The 25,464-nt window shown below is 43.3% G+C and overlaps 1 protein-coding gene across 3 annotated transcripts in view; it reads right to left on the bottom strand.

Moving 5' to 3' along the window:
- Positions 1 to 25,464, bottom strand: part of MDN1 (midasin AAA ATPase 1) — a 121,540-nt gene that overhangs the window by 49,052 nt on the left and 47,024 nt on the right. For all 3 annotated transcript variants that reach the window (XM_048494388.1, XM_048494373.1, XM_048494380.1), the window contains exons 40-51: positions 24,796 to 24,984; positions 18,615 to 18,704; positions 18,244 to 18,504; positions 16,873 to 17,140; positions 14,526 to 14,685; positions 12,793 to 12,909; positions 11,415 to 11,623; positions 9,448 to 9,593; positions 6,989 to 7,191; positions 5,229 to 5,449; positions 2,843 to 2,923; positions 2,394 to 2,517 (exon numbers count right to left, since the gene is read on the bottom strand). In XM_048494388.1, coding sequence (XP_048350345.1) covers positions 2,394 to 2,517; positions 2,843 to 2,923; positions 5,229 to 5,449; positions 6,989 to 7,191; positions 9,448 to 9,593; positions 11,415 to 11,623; positions 12,793 to 12,909; positions 14,526 to 14,685; positions 16,873 to 17,140; positions 18,244 to 18,504; positions 18,615 to 18,704; positions 24,796 to 24,984 — 2,069 coding nt within the window. The remainder of the gene's footprint in view (positions 1 to 2,393; positions 2,518 to 2,842; positions 2,924 to 5,228; positions 5,450 to 6,988; positions 7,192 to 9,447; positions 9,594 to 11,414; positions 11,624 to 12,792; positions 12,910 to 14,525; positions 14,686 to 16,872; positions 17,141 to 18,243; positions 18,505 to 18,614; positions 18,705 to 24,795; positions 24,985 to 25,464) is intronic.

Raw genomic sequence — 25,464 nt, 5'->3', positions numbered from 1 at the left:
TAATATAAGATGGCAGTGAGTATAGTTTCTTAATCAGCCCAAGAGCTTGTCTATTGGAGATGGGCTTCTCCCATTCAGCTTTCTAACTTTGAGAGCAGCTAAAGTTTTAGCTAGTAGGTATGAATAGTCTGACTTAAAGAACCTAAGGGCTATTCTGGGACCTGAATTTCACCATCCTACTTCTCCTCTTCCTCAGAGACGAAATCACCCTCTTCCTTGACCTTCCCCCTATTGAAAGGACTGTTCCCAATTCCAGGAGGGGTTCACCGTTCTCCTTTTCCTGGCAGCCTTAGCTGGCTAGGAAGCATGCTGGTCCATGGCAGTGTCCCAAGAGAGGCAGCAGATGTATCCAAGAATTGTTCCTCCACTACTGGCTGGTCAGGAGCTCAAACAGACTTGGGTGGCTCCACTGCTGCTTTGATGGGAGCGCTCAAAGTTGCGTCCGCCATTTTGTGCTGCTTGATGCTTTACATGCCTTTTTTCTTTCGCATGGCTGCAACTGTGAAATCTGGACTCACTGAAGTCATGGCAGCCCCTTGGATTGTGTTGGTCCGGCCCATATTGCTTTGCCTCCATGGCCACGATCAGCACCTCCATGTCCTCCTTAGAGAGGAAGTCTTCATCTGTTGTGCTTTGCATTAGAACGTAGTCCCCCAGGGCAGTCCTTAGATCTGCCACAACTAAAACTCTAACTTCTGTTTCCTACTGTGTTTCCCCGAATATAAGACAGTGTCTTATATTAAATTTTGCTCCCAAAGATGCGCTATGTCTTATTTTCAGGGGATGTCTTATTTTTCTGTGTTCTGTTCGTCGGGCATACTTCCAAACAAAAACTTTGCTATGTCTTACTTTCGGGGGATGCCTTATATTTTGCACTTCAGCAAAACCTCTACTATGTCTTATTTTTGGGAGATGTCTTATATTTGGGAAAACAGGGTAGGTTCTTCCTCTTTTACTGGCATTGGAGGGTGGGGTGGGGATGAAAGAGTGGAGAGAGAGTTACAGTGGAGACTGCAGCTTAGAAAATAAAGGAAACAGCAAAGAATAGAAAGGTCCAAAGGAAAGAGAAAAGTAGAGCAGGCAACTATACTGCTTTTCCCTATGAGGCAAGAAAGAAACTGAGGATCACTAAGTGACGACCACCGGAAACAGGAAGCTGTAAATTTGTTCCTGCCTCTCTAGATAACTGGTAGGAATCACCCACAAGATGTTCTCCTGGTCAGAGGGACAATGCCTTTTTCTTTTCAAATCTATCCCCTTAAAAATGCATTGGAGAACTGAGGCAGATTCAAACAAATTAAAAGGAAAATTTATTGTACAAAGTTTGAACCATGAAGAAAATCAGCAGATGGAAATGAGGTAGGAGTAAATTATGTACCATATTAGGTTTCTGTCACAGGCACAGGATTTAATCACACTTTCTAGGTTTCTCAGATGTTTTTATGAAGGTGCAATTTTGCCTTGAGTTACTCTTAAATGTTACTGTTACAGGGACTTATGGATTCAAAAAGACTCTGGGTTCTAACAGGCTAGTACCCTTTCTCTCAGTACATACAGCCTCTTCACTGTTAGACACCCACTGTACAGAAATGTCCCTTGTGAAGTAACTTAAGCAGATTGCTAATACACCAGAAAGGGAATCCTCCTTGAGTATAATTCTCTTCCTAACTGGCTTAGGAATTCTTCTTTTGTGTCCCAGAAGATATATTCCCCTCACCCTTTATTTATGATCCCTGTGAAAAATCTCTCACTATTTCACCTCTGCCTTTACCAATAAATAGACTTCCAGTTCTTTGCGTATATTTCTGCTCTCTGCATAAGCTGCCACATAAAATTCACTTTCTGACTGAAAAAATCCCCTCAGGGTCGATTTTGACACACAGATAAGGGATATGCAGGAATCCAAAAAGTTTAATCTTTTCCCTCTCAGAGAGATACTTCCTCCCTCTGTTAATCAGCTGGTTGCTCCACCAATCAGAGCACAGGTCAGCTTAGCAAATCAGAGGGCTGTCCAGTTCCTAGCACTCTGTGATTGCACCTTGTTCTTGGCTGCACTTCCAAACCCTATTGATTTGTGCAGTCCTTCACAGGGAGATTATCTGGCAGTCAGATACTTTCTTCTTTACGCTGTCTCCCTGAGCCTCCTGGATCCCCTGGATGCAGCACAGCAGCACCACCACCCCTGGCAGCGGCAGTCCTATCAGAGCATCTACTGAAGTGCATGTCATGTTTTGTTCTACTCAATACTCTGTAGATTTGGGTCTTCAGTAACCTTATGAAGTCTGAACAAAAAGGCTTTACAAGATTTTCTTCAGTCTATGATTAGAGTACAGTTACTGGACAAGACCAATCGTAAATTTTCTAGACAAAAAAGCCCACATGTGACAACTTACCGATTTGAACTTGACTTTAGAAGAGTAAGAAGCTCATCTGAGTGTTCTGCGTCAAAACTAACGGAATTTCTTATATGAAAGCCCTGAAGGTTCCATCTTGGATCCATGGGAATCGCATGCTCATCTGACAAAACAGTAGAACAGGAAAACGCTCTCACATATCTTTATGACAAATTATTCCTCTTCCTAACCTATAGTCAGGAATATCTCTCTCCTGAAGGAGACATAGGCATACACTTTACATATTTTCAGTTTTTTTAAATTAGGAGAACATATCTGAGACAACTTAAGGTTAGATTTTGTTATGCCCTACAATTTCCAAAGTTACCTAGTATAAACTATAGTCATGCATTATGCTTTGCTGATGCTGTCCCAACGAACCTCTGAAGCGATCACATTAATTTTCAATGAACTATGTTCACTGAAAATGTAGACAAACAACATGTTACCTGTGGTATGTGGTTGTAGTGGACTGAAGTAAAAATTACGCAGAGCTGCAGCACCGGTTTCCAGCTGAATATGTACTAAATCTGTAGGGAAATAAGTGGTAACTGTGAAATACTTTGTTTTGCAAACATGTGCTGGGATTCAACTCTTTTGATCCCTTAATAAAACTGCAACCCTTTTCCTTTTTATCTTGTTTTGAGTGGATTTCTTCGGAAACAAACCTCTATACAGACAGGTGGAGATGCCCTATCCATATCTCAAATTGCAGGTCTGTTTGATATCAACAGAGTCTGCTAATCCCCGCCCCCCCAACTCATTAAAGGAACAGAACAGACCAATTTTGGTAACAGCTCCTGATGCTTGAGGGGCTCTGAACCTGGATGCTACTGCATTTTGGATCCTAGCTGTGGACTGTCTGTCAACCAAGCTGAATCTCAGATGGGATCAGCATAGTCCAGGGGTAGGGAACCTGCGGCTCTCCAGATGTTCAGGAACTACAATTCCCATTTGGCCATGCTGACAGAGGCTGATGGGGATTGTAGTTCCTGAACATCTGGAGAGCCGCAGGTTCCCTACCCCTGGCATAGTCAATCAGATTCTCTCATCTGTAGCTCAAACATAAAAGGCTAAGAAGCAGCTGTGGGCAGCAAGGCATGGGAGTTTCACACCTTGGGGTTAGTAAGAGAAGCTCCAGGTCACGACAGAAAGCAGGGGTACATATGAACTGCATACATAATTGGAGGCCTGTACACTATAGGAGCAGTGGCAGCAGCCCGTCCCAGCCAGTTGCTAGCTTAATTTCCAGAGCAGCCCACAAAAATCACCGAGTGTGTTAGTTAACTCCCAGTATTATACAAGCTTTATTATGTCTATAAAGGGTCCAATCCTAGGAACCCTATTTAACCCATGAAAAAAGAGGAGGCCTTTTATGAGGTAGCTCCTGCATAGAAGGCCACTACAGTAAGCCATTCTGCTCAGCGTACTTCAACATTCTATTTCATCCTATTTCATCAACAATGTTTGCTGTGAGAAATCTGGGGAAATTCAGATTCTTGGTTCCTACATATTAAAGTTATTTCTTTCAATCATGTCCATAACATTACAGGACATGCCAGCATTTTCCTGGCACTAACAGACTACTAGATGATAAATCAACCAGTACCCAAAATGCCATAAAAGGCTCTTGGGTTAAAGCTCTTCCATGGCTTCTGACATGCTTAATGCACTGCACAATAAAAAATTTAGTGTCCCAGATGGCCACTTAAAAGTGTTCTGTATGGCAGTCAGCTCAGGCAAAATATTAGCATTTCCTATGGCTGTGATCTACAGTATCCTCTGCGATTCACAAGGGTTCACTTCCTTGACTCACTCTGTCCTAGGGTTTTATTTTTCAGAGAAATTTATGCGATGCCTTTTGACATGCAGCCTTCAAAATGGATTACAACACATGAAAGACCAACAAAAGAATACTAAAAGTCACATAATGTAAGGCGGTTTCTGCACGGGCTGAAAGCAACGGCTTCAGCTCGGTAAAACACCGTTTTGGCGGGGACCCTTCGCACAGGCGTCGCTGCCAAATCGACGCAGCCGCACTCTGTGCCCGCCAAAACGGTGTTTTTAAAACTCGCTTGGGGAGCGAGTTTTCCTGCAAACGCCAGCTTCCATCCCCTCCCCTCCCTTCCCTTCCCCTTCCTGACCCCAAACGCCTCCTTACCTCCTGCTGGCAGCTGTCGCTCTGTGTCGCTCCAAGGAGACTAGGAGACACGCTCCCTGGCCTCCGTAGCTGTCGCTGTCGCTCTGGCCATGGGGGCGTGTCCCCGGCCTCCTCAGAGCGACAGCAGAGCGATGGCTGCCAGCAGGAGGTAAGGAGGCGTTTGGGGCCAGGGAGGGGAATGCACAGCTGTGCGGAGCCTGCTCCAACAGCTGCGCATCCCATGGGGCTGTTTGTGCGAACGGCCCCAGAGCCTGCATTGGCATGATCAATGCCGATGCAGGCTCTCTCCCTTGGCTGTGCGGAAACAGCCTAAGATTACCAGTAGAAGGATTAAGGATACATTTTAAAAAGCACCAAAACTTGATAAAACGTTCTTTACACACCATTAAATATATGAAAGAATATGATGAACTTGGCCTGGAACCCAAACATTAGCAAAGGTGGAACTGAGGGAACAAGTCTAGGAATAAAATTTCCATGTCTGGGTGCCACCTTAGAAAAGACCTTCTCTCTGGTAACCACTCATCACACTCATCATTTAAGACAAAACCAAAAATTCTTCCATGGAAAATTTACTTACAGCATTTCAGTTTAAAACCATATCATGTTCTTCCTCCACCACAAAAAACATTATGATCACCTTTGCGTAAGCAGAAGCTAGGGTTAGTACTTACCAGGCACTTGTGGTAAATTCTTTCTTAACTGATTGAGCCATCCAACTCTCAGTGACCAATCCTGATTAGTTGCCTTCTGTATGAACAATTTAACAGCTGCTGAAAGGACTGCTGCGTCATCTATCCAACACTCGTCTATCTCAATGCCACTGAATTTGAGACAATCTGGATTAGGAGACTGCAGAATTTTCTTAAAATCTTTTGGAGTAAGAGGCAGCGTCCTGAAACAAAAATAATTAGACAACAATGAGACCACTTCTATGGAACTTCTGTAGCACTGTTGTTAAAGGTCCACTTAATGCTAACCAACATTAGGCTGAGGCATGCAGGTAAATTCGTAAATGCTATGACACATCCTGAATCCAGAGAGTGTCTATATAAGGAGACACCAACAAGAATTGCTTGCCAATTTATGTGAGGCTAGAAAGGTGGAGAAATGACCTTCAATTTAGGACAATATACATTATTGTTTCTTACTTCCTTTTACCTAAAACCAGCCTTTTGAAGTATATTAAGCCATGTGTGTCAGAGAGAGAAAAACCAGTCCATTTTAAACAAAGAAGTGGAATTAATATATTTAATATAATCAGTCAGATCCTTTAGGGACTTTGCCTGACTAGAATGACTGTATTTACTTTGGATGTAGACTGATAGTACTTAAGATATACACGTGAAGTTATGCACTTGTGGAGTCATTTTTTTCTGCTATGAATTTCATTGCTTTGCTTTAACTGGAAATGTAATTACCGGTAGTCTTTTGTCAACATATTTCATATATTGTAAACAGATGGCCAGAACATTTTTATGTGTCTGCAGCTGTGTTCATTAATACTCAGTGAAAAAAGTATGTTTGTAAAAAGTTTGTAAAAAGAACTTAGTGCAATTGATCAATGGAGTTGAGTTTACACTTTTCATATGTATTTTTCCTTGTTCTCATTGTTTATGTGTCTGTGTGTGTGTTCTCAGCTGCCCTGAGTCGAGAAAGGGCGGGGTATTAAATTTAAATTAAGTAAAAATACATTCTTACTTATTACTATCTTGTGTATCTATTGAAGGACAATTATTCTGTTAGGACAATATATCTTTCCATAATGGATTTTATCTGTTCCTCAGCCTTTTCTGGTATACTATTAGAGTGCTGGTTATAGGTTTATACCCCTCATCTCTTCTTGGGACTGTACTGCAGCTAACTCGTGAAGGCATGCAGCTATTCACACATCATGCATGACCACCGAAACAGCTCCTTGGGTTAATAAATGTTCTTCCTCACTATTTGCAATAATGGCAAATTAAAAGCTGCATTGTTTTTATCAGGGTTTTTTCCCAGCCTGCTCTTTGCTTGTCACTGTCTGATCCTATTCTTAGAAAGTATGAAAAAATGTATTTTAATATCTGTCCTCCAGAGTCATTCTCTGAGATGCTCATCAAAATGCTGAAATCAGCTGATAGCACTCTTGGCCCAAAGAGAAGTTCAAAACTGGGTGATACTACCCAGATGACATAGAACAGCATGCAGCCTTCTGAGTTATCCAGAACTTTTCACTGGGCTGAAAGTAAAAGAAGTAAAAAGGGGAGAGGGGAGGATAAGTTTCACACCGTGATGTTGTCTGAATTTTACACAGAAGGCATTAAAGATTAACAGGTGCTGTGTGGTTTGGGTATTTGTTTGCACCATTGGCTTCCTGAGAAACCTGAAACAATAAATTCAAAACTAATAAGCCATGAGCTTAATAACAGGAAAAGCAACATTTTTTACCCACCTGCTGTTTTTAAGATTCAGTCTATTTAGGTAATATGCCAAGATCTGGGCATCGTTCTGTACCATGGAAAGGACAGAATCTTCAGCTGCAAACAAAGCACTGGCAGATGGATCCGGCCACAATCCCAAGGCAAGCAGGGAATCCCCCTGAGCATCATCTGAAGTCAAAACTGAAAGATGCTTCATCACCAAATCCAACACAAGCTAGAAATAAAAAGACAAAACAGTGACTTCGTGTAATTCAAGTGCTTCTTGCTACAGTTTTCCTTTAATAAAAACATATTTAATTACTCACAAATGCATTCAGCAACAATTTCTTTTGAAACATCAGTTTATCAACACTATGTTTAAATATTTATACTTTGTTTTTCTCCCCAATGGGGAATCCAAAGCAATTTAAAACATCATGGTTCCCTCCTCTATTTCATCCTTACAACAATCCTGGGAGGTAGGTTGGATTTAAAGAGAGTGACATGGTGACTCACACCTAGAGAGCTTCCATGGCAGAGCAGAGATTCAAAACCCGATTTTACCGATCCTATTTCATCTCTCTAATCACTATGCTATTTATGGCAGGTCCCCATTCAGATGTAGAACATTTGATGGGTCATTACTGAAGTGTACTGAACTTATGTTTATGCTGATCAGAACAAATCAATTTTCACACTGTCTCATCACCCCAGTCTCCAGGGATGTAAAGCAAGAGTATGCACTGGATACTGTATCTTCAACCTGTATCTAGATGACATAATTTTGAGGCTATCTAAGATTGCCTCCCTTTCCTTCGGCTTGCAGAAAATCCCCATGCTCGTGAATGATCATTAGAGAAAAATCTCAGAAGTTCTCATGGAGCATTCACAGAATTCCTATCAAACAATACCGCTCCTATAAATACACGAAGTAACTTTCGGTGAGACTTTAAGTTGGAAAGTATATCTGGCAATTCCTAGTTCCACAATCTTGAAGTCAACAGGTGCCATTCTGAAATTGTATTTTACCAAAGATGGGGGTTTTTTTTACACATTATTATCTAAGCAACATTCTCCTCCACCTCTGTACGGTGCAGAAGTATGGGATTGGAACAAACACCTGATCTCTAGCTTGGAAACCTTCCAAAATCTCCTCCTTAGCTTTGCTCAAGAGGACTCCTGCAGCCTTGATGCAAGCAGAAACTGGACTGCCCTCAGTGTTCAAGTAGCTATAGTAATGTTTATGGAGAAAACAAAGCAATGTCTCTCTTAATTCATTTAGCAAAGCGATATGATTCCAGATACATGGTATGGCTTAACCCACGGCACTCCAGATGTTCCATGGACTCACACTATGAGATCTGATAATTATCAGCCCTTCTGCCAGCATGGCCAATTGGCCATGCTGGCAGGGGCTGATGGGAATTATAGTCCATGAACATCTGGAGTGCCATAGGTTCGCCACCACTGGCCTACTATAATAGTATTCTCCATTGCTTCCCTATACCAAATAACCCCTTGGATGCCTCTATAGTTAGCTTCATCATTTGGGACTGGATTTTTAAATGTAATGCTTCAATAGATAGGTAAGCTATTTCCCAGTCTAAATCTTCTCCTTGGTTTAAATTGATTAACGTGACCCTGTTAGAACTTATTTATCCATTTCAATTCATTTCCAGCCTATGCCTGCCACTTTACTTGGGCACGACTCCCAAATACTACTGGCCCCATATACATGTGGAGAACCTAATAGCCCCATATACATGTGGAGAACCTAATACTGAGAATTACTGCATTATGTTCTTATGTTATTCTCCTTATTTAGAGGCCAAATTTCTCACAAGGTTACTAATGCATTCAGAAAAATTGTCCTTTCTCCTTTCTGAAACTTTTTTGCTTTGGCAACCAGAAATATACGGGTCGGAATTACATCCAAAATAGATCAATTTCTTTAATTTTCTTGTATTTAAATGCTTATATTGTTAAATCTGTAAATCTGCAATCATGTTGTACACTTTATATATGTTTACAGCCTATGACCATAAACAATTAATTTTACTACTACCATTGTCCTATCTGTGATACCTTTTCACAAATTCAAATCATCATTTGATGTTCCAGTTAATGAATAACAAACATGCATGTGTGGACTAGGACTCAACCAACATGAAATGTGAAACAAGATTAGCATTACAGATGAAAATGCATTTCCAGCTTTTGGCAAATGTGCACCTATGTGTCACAAGGCACATTTCAAGGAGATCGCTAAGCTAATGGAGCTAGACATAATTGCTACTCAGACATCTGCATGGCAGCAAGATTCCAGCAGATCCAATCTGAAACTACACCAGCGTTAGAGTGAACACTTATTTCAGAATCTTGGAAGCATCTCACACATGTGACTAAACCTAGAAGAGACCAAGCGAAAGGAATAGGATATCTGCGTCCACTCTGTAGATTCTCCCCATGTCTTTAATGCATATTAGCTTACCTTTCGGTTGTCTCGTGACTGTTGTGAACAGACATAGACCTCCCAACATGCTCTTAAGAAGCCCTTAGCTAAGCCAATTCCTCGGTGCAACTGCTGAACAATCAGTGTTGCAGCATGAATTAAAGATGACACAGAGCATGTAGAACCTGGGGGGAAAGAATTGCAGAATGCCCATGAATGTTTCAGTTTATGCACAGCTTTTCTTTTATACAGATAAAAAAAGGATGAGAGACACTTTTCTAAGAGACTCTGAATTAGAAGGTATGATACTATATATGAAAATATGATCATCGAATGAAATTAGTAATCAAATACCTTCCATAAAATGATTATGTTCATACCATATCATTGGATACCATGTAGCTGTGGACTTAGGGACTACAATAAAGAATATGAACGGCACAGCTGACTAATCCAACCTGAAGTATCAGCAGTCACTGAATATGCTCTACACCAAACTGGACATAGCCTCTTATTTGAAGACACAGAAATTCTTGATAATCTGACAGCTACTATGCCAGACTACACAGGAAAGCCAAGGAAATCTACGAACACCAGGATAGTTTCAACAAAAAGGAAGAGAGTATGAAAATCAACAAAACCTGGCTTCAGGTACTTAAAAACACCAAAACCAAAAACCAGAGACATCAAATGCAGCTGCAATGAATTCCACCCAGACACATGCTAATACGATTGCAAGTGCAAATGCAGCTGTGAATGTGATTGCAAATGCAACAGCAAATGCAACTGTAAACGAACACTCAGACACATGCAAACCTACTTTCCCCCTCCATCAGTTATAAAATATATATCCCACCATACAATCACTCCACCACGTGTCACAGAGAGAAACACATCTCACTGTGACACATCTGCCATAGATGCGGGCAAAATGCTAGCAGCAAAAACTACCAGACCATGGCCACACAGTCTGGAAACCCCATAACAGCCACACATCTTATGTTCTTAACTGCTTTGCTGGAACAGACCCATGCACCACTTCGCTTCCAACAGAAGCCACTCCAATAACTCTGGAGGAACTGCGTGAAAAACAACAGGCAAGATCTTTGTCCTTAGCACCTGACTGTTGAAAGCCCTGCATATGAACTTTGGTTAAAACTCTTAGGGCTGTTTAGTCTACAAAAAGGGGGAGTAAGGGGGGCATAGCAGAGATTTCTAAAATAATGCATGGATCAGAGGGAGTGGACAGGGGGAAAATTTTCTCCCTCTTCCATAATACTAGAACATTGGTTCAGTCGCTGAAATAGGAGATTCAGGACACCCACAAGGAAATATTCCCCTTCACAGCATATAGCTAATTTGTGGCACCTGCTACCACAGAATGTGGTCCTGTTTGCCAACCAGGAAGTCTTTCAAAAGGGGAATGGGCAAATTCATGGAGGACTGGGCTATCAACGGCTACTAATGATGGATATCTACTACCTCTAGTACCAGCGGTAGTATACCTCTTTACATCAGATGCTGGGGAGCAGGATGATGCTGTTGAAGACGTCCTGTTTGTGGAAGCCCTAGTAGAGGTAACTGGTTGGCCACTGTGCAAACAGAATCATGGACTAGATGAACCTCCAGCCTGAGCCAGCATGCTCTTATATTTTTCTGCACACACAATATAGATACTACAAAAGAAAGCTGGCCGGCAGATATGAATATACTCAAGAACTTTAGTATTAATAAATTGCTGAGTTTGCATCCACATCAACCAAGTTGTCTTTCCCTTCCTCTAACATAATCACTGAAGCTCATTCCGCACATGCAGAATAATGCACTTTCAAACTGCTTTCAATGCTCTTTGAAGCTGTGCGGAATGGCAAAATCCACTTGCAAACAGTTGTGAAAGTGGCTTGAAAATGCATTATTTTGCGTGTGCGGAAGGGACCTCAGTTTTATTTAACAACAACAGGACATTGAATAGGGAACGCGTCAGCCGAATTCTGTACTCGCCTCACCTGCTATGTTTTCCTTTGTTTCTGTGTGCACAGCCACAAGTGCATCACACGTGCTATTTCCCAGCAATCCTAATCCTTGTAACAGCAGCTTGATATCATGACAATCCAATGAATTCTCATCATTGTCCCCAGGAACGTATATCTCAACTCCACGATTCCGCATGGCCCTGGATATTTCCCCATGCAAAGGATCCATTGTCAGGAACAGCCTATTAAATGTAAGCGTAAGAACAATAGTTTACTGAGTATTCAGTATGTCATTAGCATAGCTTCTCTTCTCACAGGGTGGGTAAATTCTTGTAAATAGGCATCTATTTGTTATCTTTAGAGACCACAGATACAAACATCTTAGCAGAACATTTCAAGCTACCTCAGTTTATGCATTTTATCTTAGGGTTGGTTCATTTGTTTTTGAAAATGTTTGCTTGACTCTTTGTGGATATAAACTACCACCAAATGCAGTCTCACCACCGCAGAATGTTGGAAGCATGATGTAAGGCACTACTGTATCATCTTCACCAAGTAAATATGAGTTCCATGGATATTACTTCAGCAGTTAGTCCCTGTCTGTCACATGGTTGGACAAATGCACCTTTTGGGCATACTATCAACAAGGACAACACTTGGCTGTATTGCCTCAGCAGAGCACTGTTTTTGACCTCAAAAATAAGAAGTGAAAGGGTATGCTGGTACTAATGACAAGATGCTACTGTGCTTCTCCAAATGAGCAAAAGTCTCAGTCAAACTTGCTTTCAAAGGCAGCAATAGGAACATATTTGAAAAAGTGAGTTTATTCACTTCATAACCCACAGTTCATAACCTAGCATAGGGGTTCCCCGATGTCACTAAACAATTCTGGAATTTTCAGATCAAGGAAGGGGCACCACTACAAAATGGCTGACCCAGGGGGTGGGGCCAATCACAACACTGCTTCCATGGAGTACTGAGCCCAATCACAAAATCTGGGGAGGCTGCAAGACAAGCATTCTCCTGTAATTGAGAACAGATGTTTCTGAAGAGATTCTCCATAGAAAGCAGACGGTGATCCTGCTCCAGTGAAGTAGAGAAAGCCAGGACTTGACATGGATAATGCTAGGGCTTGCTCTTTGTTTCTTTCCCATAGGGCAGTGGTGGCGAACCTATGGCACTCTAGATGTTCATGGACTACAGCTCCCATCAGCCCCTGCCAGCATGGCAATTGGCCATGCTGGCAGGGGCTGATGGGAATTGTAGTCCATGAACATCTGGAGTGCCATAGGTTCGCCACCACTACCATAGGGGCACCAGGAAGCCCACTGGCCATGGTGGTGAAGGGTGATATGCTGGGGATCACTCATCTAGCAATAATGAATTTAAAAAATACACTGAGAGTATGTACCTGAAATTTGGATGAGGAGTGACGGTAGGGGTTACATCACCTATTACTCCTCTTTCACTCATGGTAAGGACCCCTCCAGGTTCAAGCAGAGCATTCAAACGGTCCAAAACAGAAGGGCTACGTTACAAAGAAAACAAACAAGCAGTTTAGTTAGAAAACTTATTCAAACAAACCTTACTAGGATTTACAATTACAATATTTTAAAAAAATTGTTTGGGAAGTGGCATGGGGCACCTCCCTGCCTCAGCTGGCCTACGATCAGAGCCAACTCTGATTTCCCAGACTTTATCTCTAGCAACCTTCCAAACCTCAAGTTACTTATACATTATCTGATGACTTTCAAGCTATATTCATACAAACAAACCAGACCGGAATGCCTCATCAATCTTCTCTCTCTTTATGAACATGCAGTGATTGAAGATAGTAGGGCCTGATGCATCCTGGTTAAGGATTCCTTGAAAAGAGGCAACTGCCATTGTGCTATAGGCCAAACTTGCAGCTCCATTGAAAGACTTAGAGAGAGATGCTACAGGAGTTTGGAAAAGTTTTCATGAAACTCCTGGTGTATCTTCTAAAGGTTCCATGTGATAAGAGAGATTGATAAACAAGAATGTCTTGAAGAATGTCAAAAGTGTGTGTTCACTCAAGGACAAAAAAAATAAGCTTTCTTCCTAGAAATGTGATGTGAGCTGGAATTTGCTTCTTCTGTATATTGGGGGTGGGGGGTGAAGTCCAGTTCAAGGCCACTGTGCAGAAGTCAAGCATCTCCTTTACTATGGAATAGCTTAATTATTATACAGTGAAAACATCTATCTATCTATCTATCTATCTATCTATCTATCTATCTATCTATCTATCTATCTATCTATCTATCTATCTATCTATCTATCTATCTATCTATCTATCTATCTATCTATCTATCTATCTATCTATCTATCTATCTATCTATCTATCTATCTACCGATCTACCGATCTATCTATTTCTATTAGTGGAGGCTCTTCTGGAGATCAGTTCTGGGGCAATGGCAGCCTGAAATTAATCAAAGGATTCTAGAATTTCCCTTTCAGCGTCCAGATGAAAAGACACAATGAGAGAAGGAACTTTGAATGAATGGGCTGTGGGAGAGTTGATGTATGGCAATGGGAACTATCAGTATGAAGCTATGAAGGCCAGGTCTCAATCCGGCTTTTTGATGTGTCAGGCAATGAGGGGTCTCAAAAAAGAGGCAGACAGGATGTCCTTGAGCCACTGATGGGTGAAGATATGCCTGCTTTATTCCTCCTGACTGGAACCTAGAGAAAAATCTGAGTGGTCTGTTGTTGGGCCAAGGAAGCAAACAGGCTGACAAAACATTCCAGTTCCTGGACCACTGTCAAGTTATCGGCTGGGATCCAATTTCCTGACAGCTCACAGCCAATCTGTCTTGGTGCTGCATGTTCCTTGAAGTTGCAGGGCAGCCCCTGATAAGGTACTGCCTTTCATACAGGACAGGAGGTGCAAAGATTCCACTCAGCCCATTCATCCACACCTTGCTACTCATTTTCCATGAGTACTGACTCTAATTCTTCTGCTAGCCTGTTTCTGGAAAGTGAGTCAGGATTTCTAGATGCAAATACACTGCACGTATTATTTTAATATTTTAATGCCAGACTTCCAGTTGCATGAACTAAAATTGTGAAAGTAATGAAAGTGAAGAAAAACAAGATTGGAGTAGCTACTGCTGCAGTTTTACCTGCAGAAGTTAACATTGTCCAGCAGAAGCCAATCTCCAGCTTGCAAAGCCTGGACCAACATGCCATCAACCCACTCGAAAGTGCCGTGATGGCTGCTATTCACAAACTGAACCATCTGCAACTTGAAGCATCTGAACTCTTCCACAAGCCTTGAGAACTCTGGAACAGAAGAAAATTAGATACATTTCAGTAAAGCAAGATGCTGCTGTTCACATTTTGTAAGCACCATCTCTAAACCCATATATATGCCTACATGGTAAACAAGCAAAAGGAAGGACAATTATCCTTTTAAGAAGGCCTACTGTTTTCATCTACCTTTATTTTTCACTGCATTTTTGCAACTGCTAACCTCCGGCAACTTTTACAAGGAACTGATTTACGAGAGAAAAGAAAAACGTGAATTTTCAGTCTCTGTGGCTCTGGGGTGCAATAGACATTATTTTCAGGGAAACAAGAATGATTCTCTAAAGAAAGAGGCTTACTATGATTGGGCTTACTATGACTGCCCAGAAAAGCACCATTCCCTAGTACACGTCTGTGGGAGACCAATTGGAAACTACAGTAAACACTTGCACAGCAAAGCTCCTACCAACATAATTAATGTGACAGAGGGGAAAAAACAGGGTAGACAGAATAGAGGCACATTCCATTAACCTCAAACTGCAAAGCCAGCTGTAATCAAGTTATGTTTCTTCCACAGAAAGCAGATCCCTGATGTCCTCCATGCTTTACAAGCCTTCTACCATATACAAAAAACCCTGTCCACTTTTTTTCTTTGAAAAGGGTAGACTATTCTACCCTGAAACAACCCAGAATGAAGATATCTGAAGGTTGATGAATGCTTCTTTGTTAGTTCCAGAGATGGCGGTCCTTTTTGTATAGTAGTTCATACTCCCCTTTCAAGAAAGCCCAATGCAATTTTCTTCATGAGATATGCTCTCTTATGTGAAAACCACAGATGAAGAGGGATTGGAACACACACACACATACTGGGGGGAGGGGGGGAAGAGGAGGAAAGTACCTCAATCCAAGCAACATGCAAGCTGAAACATAGACGTAGCTCAGTTCTACTTATATTAAGATTCTATGCAACACCCAGCACTTTCCCCACATATCATAATGTTCGTAAGATCTTAAACAAGGGAAATGCAATTTGAGAGACAATAAATCGCACTTTGCATAAGTGACTACCACCATCTTTTCCTCACGTCTCCACTTGTAAATAGCTCTACCGCAAGCAGAAATATCCAACCCATGGACTATTAGAAAAGATGGGACTAAGGATAGGACCAAAGGTGCCACCAGTGCCATCATTCCTTGTAATTACAGTCTTGTAAAAACACATTCTAAACATACCTTTTTTGAACCCACTATTATTTATGTCGGAATACACAGTGGACCAGGAAAATGCCTTGTATCCAATAGTTCCTCTAATCGTTCCCCACCATTGCGCAGAACTCCCCAACCACTGAGCAGAGCTGAGCCGCCTGGGAAACCTCCCCCTGCTGGACAGCCCCTTATGCATACGGCACCAATATGGTAATTGCACAACCATATGATTGTGCAGCTTACAGGCAACGTTGCTTGTGCCTCTGTTGAAGTAATACCCCATTCTGCAGTGTTTAACATATTATGCTTAATACATATTCTTTGTTTGGAGGACAGCTCCATTTTAAATTCCTGATTCTATTTCACTCTTTATAATATTATCCTATTGATTGAATTGGTTTACGCTGCATAATCTGTTTCAGTGAGAAAGGCAGACCACAAGGAAGAAAGAAAGTGGTTAACCAGGAATAGCCTCTGTTCTTTGGCGGATTCCACATGGGCCAAAAAAGACAGTGTGAAAACGGTGCAAATCCTTTTACACCGTTTTAAACTATTTTACACCATTTTCATACCACTGTTTTTGGCCCATGCAGAATCCGCCTTGCAGAAGCATGCAAGAAAAGGGCAGAATCTAAAAGAGCCTCCGACACTACCGCTATTACTAAGCACTTTACTTTGAAATGAATGAGAAATCTACAACCACAGACTCTCAAGTCACCAACTCTGTCTGACAGTTACACAACAAATGCTTTCAAATTACTGGGCACCACACTAAAACTCTGTTAGATTCTAGTGTTTACACACAGTATTTGCAGGTATAGGGACTTCCTCATTCATTCTCTTACAAGCTAACCTTAACGACAGCTTGGTTTATGGAACCACGTTAGCATCAATGCAAAATAAATGAAACTGATAGAGCTGTTCAAAGTGAGCCCTCCAAAAATGTATAGAAGAAACATACACCAGAATTTCTCTCTGAAAACATCTTGCATCATTTCCTATGGCGTCCACACATACCTTGCCTTGGGTAGGTGTTGGCCCTGCTGTTTAGCCGTTGGACCAACAGAAGCAGTCCTTCTAATTTAGTCACTAGTTCAGGGAGGTTTTGATTCCTTTCTCCCAGAGATTTAGGCTTGAAATTGAGAATGAAATTGCTCCAGGCACGTAACAGAATTTCAACCTCTTCTGTGTGGATAGTAGTATGGAGGAGGATCTCTCTCAGAAGTGTGCTCACAACGTTTTCCACCTTCTCCAGCAAACTCTTCCATGGCCTAATAATATCAACCTATGAGACAATTATTAGAATGAATTATATTTAGACTAATTAACATTACTTAATTTTTCAGCCTTTTTTATTAGCCAAATCATTAAGAACTAATACTATATTGCTTACACAGAGCTAATACTCTGTGAATATTTTAGTCTATAGGCAATTAATGTGATGCTTACACACTGGTTAGTTTTGATTTCTGCAGCTAGTGTTAGGAGTGCATGTTGCCACAGGGTCTATCTTCAATGTTTTCCAGCTTTTGGGTTTTCCTTCAATAGATACAGTCACCCCAATCTGGAAATGGTTATGTCTACATAAAAGCACATACGCTCCAACAGATTTGGGGCATGAACTTGCAAATGGGCGCTCTGCATACAGTTCCCAGGAGTGGATTATGAACTACACTCACAGACCCCTTTACCATTCTAAATCAGAGGTTATCTATTGTTGGCCCAATTCTAAGTAAAGCAATACAGGGATGGGCATTTCATACAGCTCATTTCAATCAGTCAATCAAGTCTAGGAGTCGTCTCTAAAGTGCTCTGGCTATTTTAAACAATGCTGTGGTAGCCCCCCCCCCCCCCAGCTGTCTTTTTTCTTAGTGCGTTTTTTAAAAAAAATATTAAATTAGTGTTGTAGCACCATAGTGCAAGACCATGACAGCAATCCAATGCATCTGAATGCCTGTGATATAGCACTGAATGTTGATATCACAAGCATTCAGATGTATTGGATTGCTGTCATGGTGCTATAGTGCTACAGCACAAACCTTAGAACGTTAAAAAAAAAGCCAAAAAGGAACATGCCATGGCAAAAGGCGGGGAAAAGCAGAATCCTTTTGGAAGCACTCCAGACATTTTAAACAGCACACTGAAGGACTGAGAAGCACAATAACTGCAAACAGGTGAATGCAGCTTTCATTGAAAGCTGCTGACCCCCAGGATGCCAATGAGATACAAGTGGCTTTGTCTGAAATGTACACAAACTAGGACTTATTTGACAATAACTGCATTAAATTTTGTTTGCAAATATGAATAACATTTCCATTTAATACACCTTGCAACTAAGCTGTTTTTACTACAAATGAGTAGTTATCATAAAGTAAACACAACACTTACTTGTTCAAATCCTCCTAACAGCTCTGTTGTGTCCATAGAACTATTCATTGCCATGATCTTTAACTTATGACCTGATAGATATGCCAGAAGCTGAACCAGGGTAGACTTGCCAGCAGAGGCAGGGCCCACCAGTATCACCATCCAGTTCATATACACACATTTCATGATGGATTCCAAAGGCTGGAGGGAGTGGTGGAGAAGTGAGAGATTTCTGCCAGGAGGATGAACATAGTTGGCCCGGGGGAGGCTAGAGAAACCAACCTTCAATACAATGGGGAAAAAACCTTCAATGTATTATGCTGTGTCCACACAGGGTGGGAGCAAAAATTCAGAAAGGGTACACTATAAAGACATTATTGCTTTGGCCTTACCTGAACATCATAAGGAGTGATGTGGAACTGTCTGGTTCCCAAATATGGTTTAACATTCTGGTCAAAAATGTCCTTGAATACAGATATTACCTAAAGCAGTCAAAAAAGGAAATCAGCTGACATGTTTGAAGAACATCCCTAATTTCTACAGCAAACATCACTGTCCTAATACTTGAAATGTCTGGATGGAAGGATCCATTGAATACTTACTGTGAAGGGTCTTTCTACTGTAGGTAAGGGAGACATCTTAGATGGGTGTCTTCTCCACCAATAGCAAGGAGGCAGGAAGTAGTTTTAACTTTTAACGGGTCACTTCCCCTTCTTTGCCCTCGAGGCCATTTTCCTTCAGTATCCTCATGACCTAGTAGTTGGTATCTGGAAGTGACCGTTTAACCAGTTCTATAACTTGTAACACTAATAACTGCAAAAAACATAACTTATGAGGCTCAGCTAATGCTCAATTCAAACACACATTCATTCAGTCCAGCATCGGGGGTAATGGAGACCAGGGGGGGTCAAGATGTCTCCCTTACCTACAGTAGAAAGACCCTTCACAGTAAGTATTCAATGGATCCTTCTACTGTAGGTGGGAGACATCTTAGATGGGACCTCCCCGAGCAGTGTCCCCAACCAGGGTGGGTCTCATTACTCCCCGATGATGTGTTCTAACACCCTCCGTCTGAATGCTTTCTCTGCAGCGGCAAGAGAGTTCAGTTTATAATGTCTAGAGAACGTGGAGATCGAAGACCAGGTAGCGGCCTTACATATCTCTTCCACTGAGGCTCTGTTGCGGTATGCCGCGTTAGTTGCCGCACTCCTTGTAGAGTGTGCAGTAATGCCCGGTGGAATCGGAAGTGCTGCCGCTTTGTACGCCTCTATGATGGTAGCTTTGAGTGTGGTGCTTATCGCTGCCGTTGACATAGGGGCCCCTATGTTTGGCAAGGCGATGTTGATGAAGAGGGTTTCGGATTTGCGAATGCCCTCAGTCCTGATTATGAACGCTTTGAGCGCTCGCCGGACGTCTAGGGTATGCCACTCCTTCTCTTGGATGAGAGGGGTTAGGCATGAAGTTAGGCACCACGATTTCCTGTTGAAGGTGAAATTTGGACAGAACTTTTGGTACAAAGGCTGGGTCCAGACGCAGTATCACTTTATCTTTATAGAAAATGCAGAATTTTGAGTTGATGGATAGTGCTCTCAACTCTGAGACCCTACGTGCCGAAGTAATGGCCAGGAGAAACAAGGTTTTCATTCTCACCCACCGCAGGGGGGTAGTTTGGATGGGTTCGAAGGGGTGTTTTGTTAGGGCCGTGAGCACCGCATGGAGTCGCCATGACGGAAACCTGTGTATGACCGGTGGTTGTGAGAGTTTCACACCTCTTAAGAAGTTCACCACGTCAATGTGGCTTTCAGCGGGGACAGGTTGTAAGGTTGCCCCCCCTCTACTGATCTGGCACACACCGCCGATATTGTTGAGATCTCGTCTTCTAGTGCGTGGAGCGCCAACGAAGACCCTCCTTCTCGAATCCAGCAAGCGTTGCAGGTGGTAGAACTGTAATAAGTGGCGGATGGAAGGGGCCTCAGGGTCCAAGTTCCCACCCGCTGCTAATTCACCGGGCTAAGGTTCTCCATGACGACATTGTGATGCTTGAAGTTGACCGCCTGGGCGGGCTGCCATGGGATGGTGTTAGTTACCCTCTGCAGAGTAGCCTCTCTGACTCAATGCCACCCTTTCCTCCGCTCACACGCCAGGCGGTCAGCTTTAGCCAGCCTGGATCTGGATGTGAGAGAGGAGGCCCTTGTGTGCCAGGAGGCGTCTGATGTCAGCCGGTAGTGCTAAAGGTGGTTCTACTGACATCTCTAGGGATTGTCAGGGAGTACCACGGCCTCCTCTGGGCCATTTTGGTACGACATGATTATGACTTTGTGCCTTTTCCGCCTCCTTTTATTTTTCGTGAGATTTTTTTCAGACGCGTGATGAGTGGGAATGGTGGGAACGCATACAGGAGTTCCTGTGGCCATGGTGCCGCTATGGCATCCACCTCCAGAGCACTCTGGTGAGTGTATCTGCACATGAAGAGTTGCAGCTGTTTGTTTTCCGCTGTGGCAAACAGGTCTACCTTGGGTTGGCCTAGGCGTCGACAGATCCATTTGAATACCTCTGGGTTCAACCTCCATTCGCCTTCTTGGACTTGCTTTCTGCTTAGCCAGTCTGCCTTGTCGTTTTGTATTCCCTGGATGTATTGGGCTTCTATGGACAGGAGGTGTTTTTCCGCCCAGTTGAGGACCTTTAGTGCTTCCTTGTGCAGCCTTGGGGATTTTGACCCTCCCTGGTTGTTGAGGTATATTTTGGTTGAGATGTTGTCTGTTCTCACTATCAGGTGTTGCAGTGTTATTTCCTTCTGAAAGTGTTGTAGCGCCAGGAACACCGCTCGCGTCTCCAATAGACTGATTGGAAGGGTCGCTTCTTGCTTGGACCATTTTCCTTGTACGAATTTCTGACTGAGTGTCGCTCCCCAACCCGATAGGCTCGAGTCTGTGAAGATTTGAGGCCTTTTGTCGTGTAGGTAGCATCTGCCCCGCTGGAGGTTGTTTTTGTTTAGCCACCACTTGAAGCTGTCTCTGACCTGCGATGTCAATTGGAGTTTTCTGTCTCTTTTCCTGATGATGTCGAGCTGAAATGGCCTTAAGAAGCGTTGCAGTGGTCTTGCATGTAGTCTTGCCCATTGGTTGAGATCGATGACCGATATAAACAGTCCCAGTAGGCTTGCCAGCTGAAGCAGCGTTGGTTTTGCTGCTGATAGGATTGCAGCTGTTGCCTTTATTATTTTTGTGATTTTTTCCGGTGGGATAAACAGTGCATTCTTTGTGGAGTCTATAATTGCTCCCAGGTGCTCTAATTTCTGTTTCGGGATGAGGGAGCTTTTTTCCGTATTTACCAGAAAGCCGTAATGTTGAAAAGTTTTCTGTACTCTGGCAATGTCCCTCAGACCTTGTTGTTTGGTTTTTGATCTTACTAGCAGGTCGTCTAAATAGGGGTGGATGTGTATCCCCTCTTCCCTGAGCTGGATGATGGGCCCCATGAGAACTTTTGAGAACGTTCTGGGGGCTGTGGCCAGACCGAACGGTAAAGTCCGGAATTGGAAATGAGCTTTTCCTACAGTGAACCTTAGGAATTTTCTGTGGGCCGGATTGATGGGGATGTGTAGGTAAGCCTCCCTGAGATCCAGGGAGGTGAGGAATTCCCCTGGTCTTAGGGCCAGCGTGATGGATCTCAGTGATTCCATTTTGAATTTTGGGAGCCGAATGAATTGGTTGACGTATCTTAGGTTCAGCACTGCCCTGCAGTCCCCATTGCGCTTGGGGACTGTAAAAAAGTGTGAATAGGTTCCTAAGAATTTCTCCTGAGGGGGAACGTGTTCCACTGCCAAGATTTGTAGGAGGTGTTGTACTGCAGTTTTTGCTCTTTGGGCTTTTTCTGGGTTCGCAGAAAGGGGGGACGGGACGAAGAGGTGACGGGGGAAGTTGGTAAACTCGATTACATAACCCGTTGCGATCACCTCTTGTGTCCAGTGGTCGACATGTGCGGCTTGCCAAGCTGGGAGGAAGCTGGACAGCCGCCCCCCCACCGGGATATCCCGGGAGTCATTGTTTATTTCCACCTGGTTTAAAGGGCTTTCCCTGTTTGTGGAACGGCTTGAATGTAGGTTTGGCACGAAAGGAGTTCTGGTTGTGCCACGCGGGGCGATTGGTTTCCCTGTTAAACCTGGGTAGTGTTTTCTGGGATCTGAATGTAGTGCGATTTCCCTGTGGGGCAGAGTTCCTATCCTGTCTGACTGTCTTTGGCATAGCTTTCTTTTGGTCTTTCGTTTGAATTAAGACCTGTTCTAGTTCCTTGCCAAAGACGTGTTCCCCATAGTAGGAGTAGGCAGCTACTGCATTCTTGGATAGTATGTCGGCTTGCCATGGGCACAGCCAGGCGTTACGCCTGGCCACCATGTTAGAGGCCATTGTTCTGGCCGCCATGGCAATCGCGTCTAGTGTCGCTGGGCTCTGCTATGAAGGTGATTAGCTAGGAAAACCCTTTCAATCCCTTCTCTGATTGCTGTGTTTTCTGCAGGGATCATCTCTAGGATCCGTTTAAGCCAGGCCATGGCTGCTCTGGACACAGTAGAGGCGGGCGTGAGTGCCTTAATGGCGGCGGCCAGCCAGTCATGGGACCTGCGTAGGGCAGCTTCTGATCTCCTGTCTAAGGGGTCCTTAATATTACTGTCTCCTTCCTTCGGCACCAATGCCCCAGAGTGCAGGACTGCCACTGGGGCCTCCACTGATGGGACTTTTAACATGGTATGAAATTGTTGTGGTAGGAGGTAAACTTTTTTATAGGATGGCGGCAGCCCCTTGCGGTTAGTGGGGTTGAGCCATTCGCGCTGGATGTGCTTCACAAAGTATTCCGGCACCAGGAAGAATTTATGGGCTTCTGAGTCTTGTGGGAAGTAACTGGTGTCTCCCTTAGGGAAGCCTTTGATGGGCTTTGAGGGTTTATCAATTTGGTCAGGGGTAGGGGGTTCTTCGGCGTCTGCTTGGTCGTGTAGGGCCAGGGCCGAGACTGTTTTCTTTATCAGTAGCTGGATATCTTCCTGTTTAAAGAATTGTGGAGATTGTTCAGCCGTTTCAGTAACTGGTTCCTCCGTATCTGAGAACCTATCCCCTTCCTCCTGTATCTCCCTCTCACTTTCTTCCTCCTCCTCCTCTTGTAGAGCAAGAGGGTCCCTATATCGATGGGCAGATGTTGGCCCCATAACTTTAGTTCTAGGTAAATGAGACTGTCTGTTAGCCAGGGCGCGTTGTTCCCTTGCGTCTAAGACTTTTTCAATTTGTTCCTGTAGCATCTGTGCGAATGCAGCAGGGGGCGCCTGTTGCCAGGCCATCAGTTCACTGTTAGCCGACTGAGTTTGCCCTGGAGCTTCTTGGAGCTCCGTTTCGCTTTCCTCCCCACCGCTTTCCCGGGGCCCCGGTACTTGCCCTTGCTGGCTAGGCGTTTCTTCTGCCGCCTCCACGGTAGAAGTCGAAGGTGGGGTGATTGAGTGCTCCGAATCCCTGTCAGGGTAGGAGAGACTCGTCTGGGAGCTGCTGCTCGCGGCTGCGCCCTTGTGAGGCGTCAAGCTCCCCGGCAGCGTGTTTTTCTTTGCCTTCTTGGGCGCCGGAGGTCCCTCCGCGCGCCCCGCTGCCTTACTCTGTTTGGCCGTCTCGGCCGTCGCGGGCTTTTTCGTCCCTTTTGTGGCCCTGGTGCGCTCTGCGACCGGGCCGACGAAGTCTTCTCTTGGCGGGGTAAATGAGCCCGACGCCATTTTAATCGGTCGGGGTCTTGTTGTTCCCGCCTTTTTTGCCTCCGGGCACTTCTGCTCCGGAGTAGGTTGTGGGAGGTTTTTTAAGTCCCCCTTTTGTTGCCTAAAGGTTTTTGCTAAGTGCCTGTCTCAAGCGTACCAGGAACCACACACACACGTTTGAAAGAGCGAGAGCCTCTAAAAGCACAGCCTCCCTGCTAGGCAGGAAAAAATACTGAAGGAAAATGGCCTCGAGGGCAAAGAAGGGGAAGTGACCCGTTAAAAGTTAAAACTACTTCCTGCCTCCTTGCTATTGGTGGAGAAGACACCCATCTAAGATGTCTCCCACCTACAGTAGAACGGCATATACTTAAACAAAAACAGTAACTGTTGGACGACTCCTAGGCAATTGTGTTCCATCAGCTCCCTTGCCTGCCCCTTTGTTGCCCAAGGTAGATGGGCAAACTCATAAAGTCATCTTCCCTGATTTAATGTGATACCAAGGGCACAGGTTAGAATCCTCCACATTTTTCTAGAGATAAATGGATACATCTCAGCACTCTATTTTTCCACATTCAAACTTTATGAAGGCTCTTTCACATGGTATACCTGCAGAAGCACAACCGTCATTATTTGGGATTACGGCAGAAAGGAAGATCAGGTTACGAGGAGACGTTTGATGTTTGAAATAACGCTAAAAATCACAGAACAGAGCTTTTTGACAATTGTTTTTTGAATAACCATTTTTGAAATGGCTTAAACTGATATTCCCTCAAATACACGCTCTCCTCACCCCACCCCCATCCCAAAAACCCACGAGCAGGCCAAAGTGCCTAATTCTGTGAGCTTCATACCTTTTTTCTGTCTGCTTCTGTCCTCATCCTCTCACCATACAGCAAAAACATGTGTTGGCCTGGATCGTAAGTGCCAGGTGACTGGTCAAGTAGCATCATATGACACCATCGAAAAAGGTCACGCAAATTGAACTCCCAAGGACTGCCTTTATGTCCCCACTTCTTCTCAACCATAATCTCTTGATCAATCTGAAAACACAGCCCAGGAGATTAAACATTTGAGCGTATGCTCAATCAATATTGCTTTCACAACATCAAAGAATCCCAGCACCCTATTTTATCACTTTTTGAGACCAATGTCATTTTTCGGTAGGACTGTTCCTGTTCATAATATTTACTGAATGTTCATATTGTAGAAAGTCTTCTTATTACAAGTAAACAAAATATGTCAATATTATTGGCATGAAGACAACCTGTTTTGTTCTGAATCTTTCTCAAGGTTAAAAAAATGTTTGTGCCAGCTTGTTACAAAAACATCAGCTACAATTTCTGTGTGGAGGGTGCCCCATTGTAATGGCTGCTTTGACACTATTAGCTTCTTATATATTTGAATTTACTTGCCTGGATGTTATTAAACCAAAAAAAAATTATAGTGATTATTTTACTAAGGATAAGTATTATCAAATTAACACTTACAAGGCTGAGTTTGGGGAAAATATTGTTTCATAG

This window comes from Sphaerodactylus townsendi, linkage group LG01 (genome assembly GCF_021028975.2).
Source record: "Sphaerodactylus townsendi isolate TG3544 linkage group LG01, MPM_Stown_v2.3, whole genome shotgun sequence".
In the NCBI taxonomy this organism is placed as follows: Eukaryota; Metazoa; Chordata; class Lepidosauria; order Squamata; family Sphaerodactylidae; genus Sphaerodactylus; species Sphaerodactylus townsendi.
The sequence above is the reverse complement of the archived record's forward strand: the minus strand, read 5'-3'. Positions and strand labels throughout refer to the sequence as shown.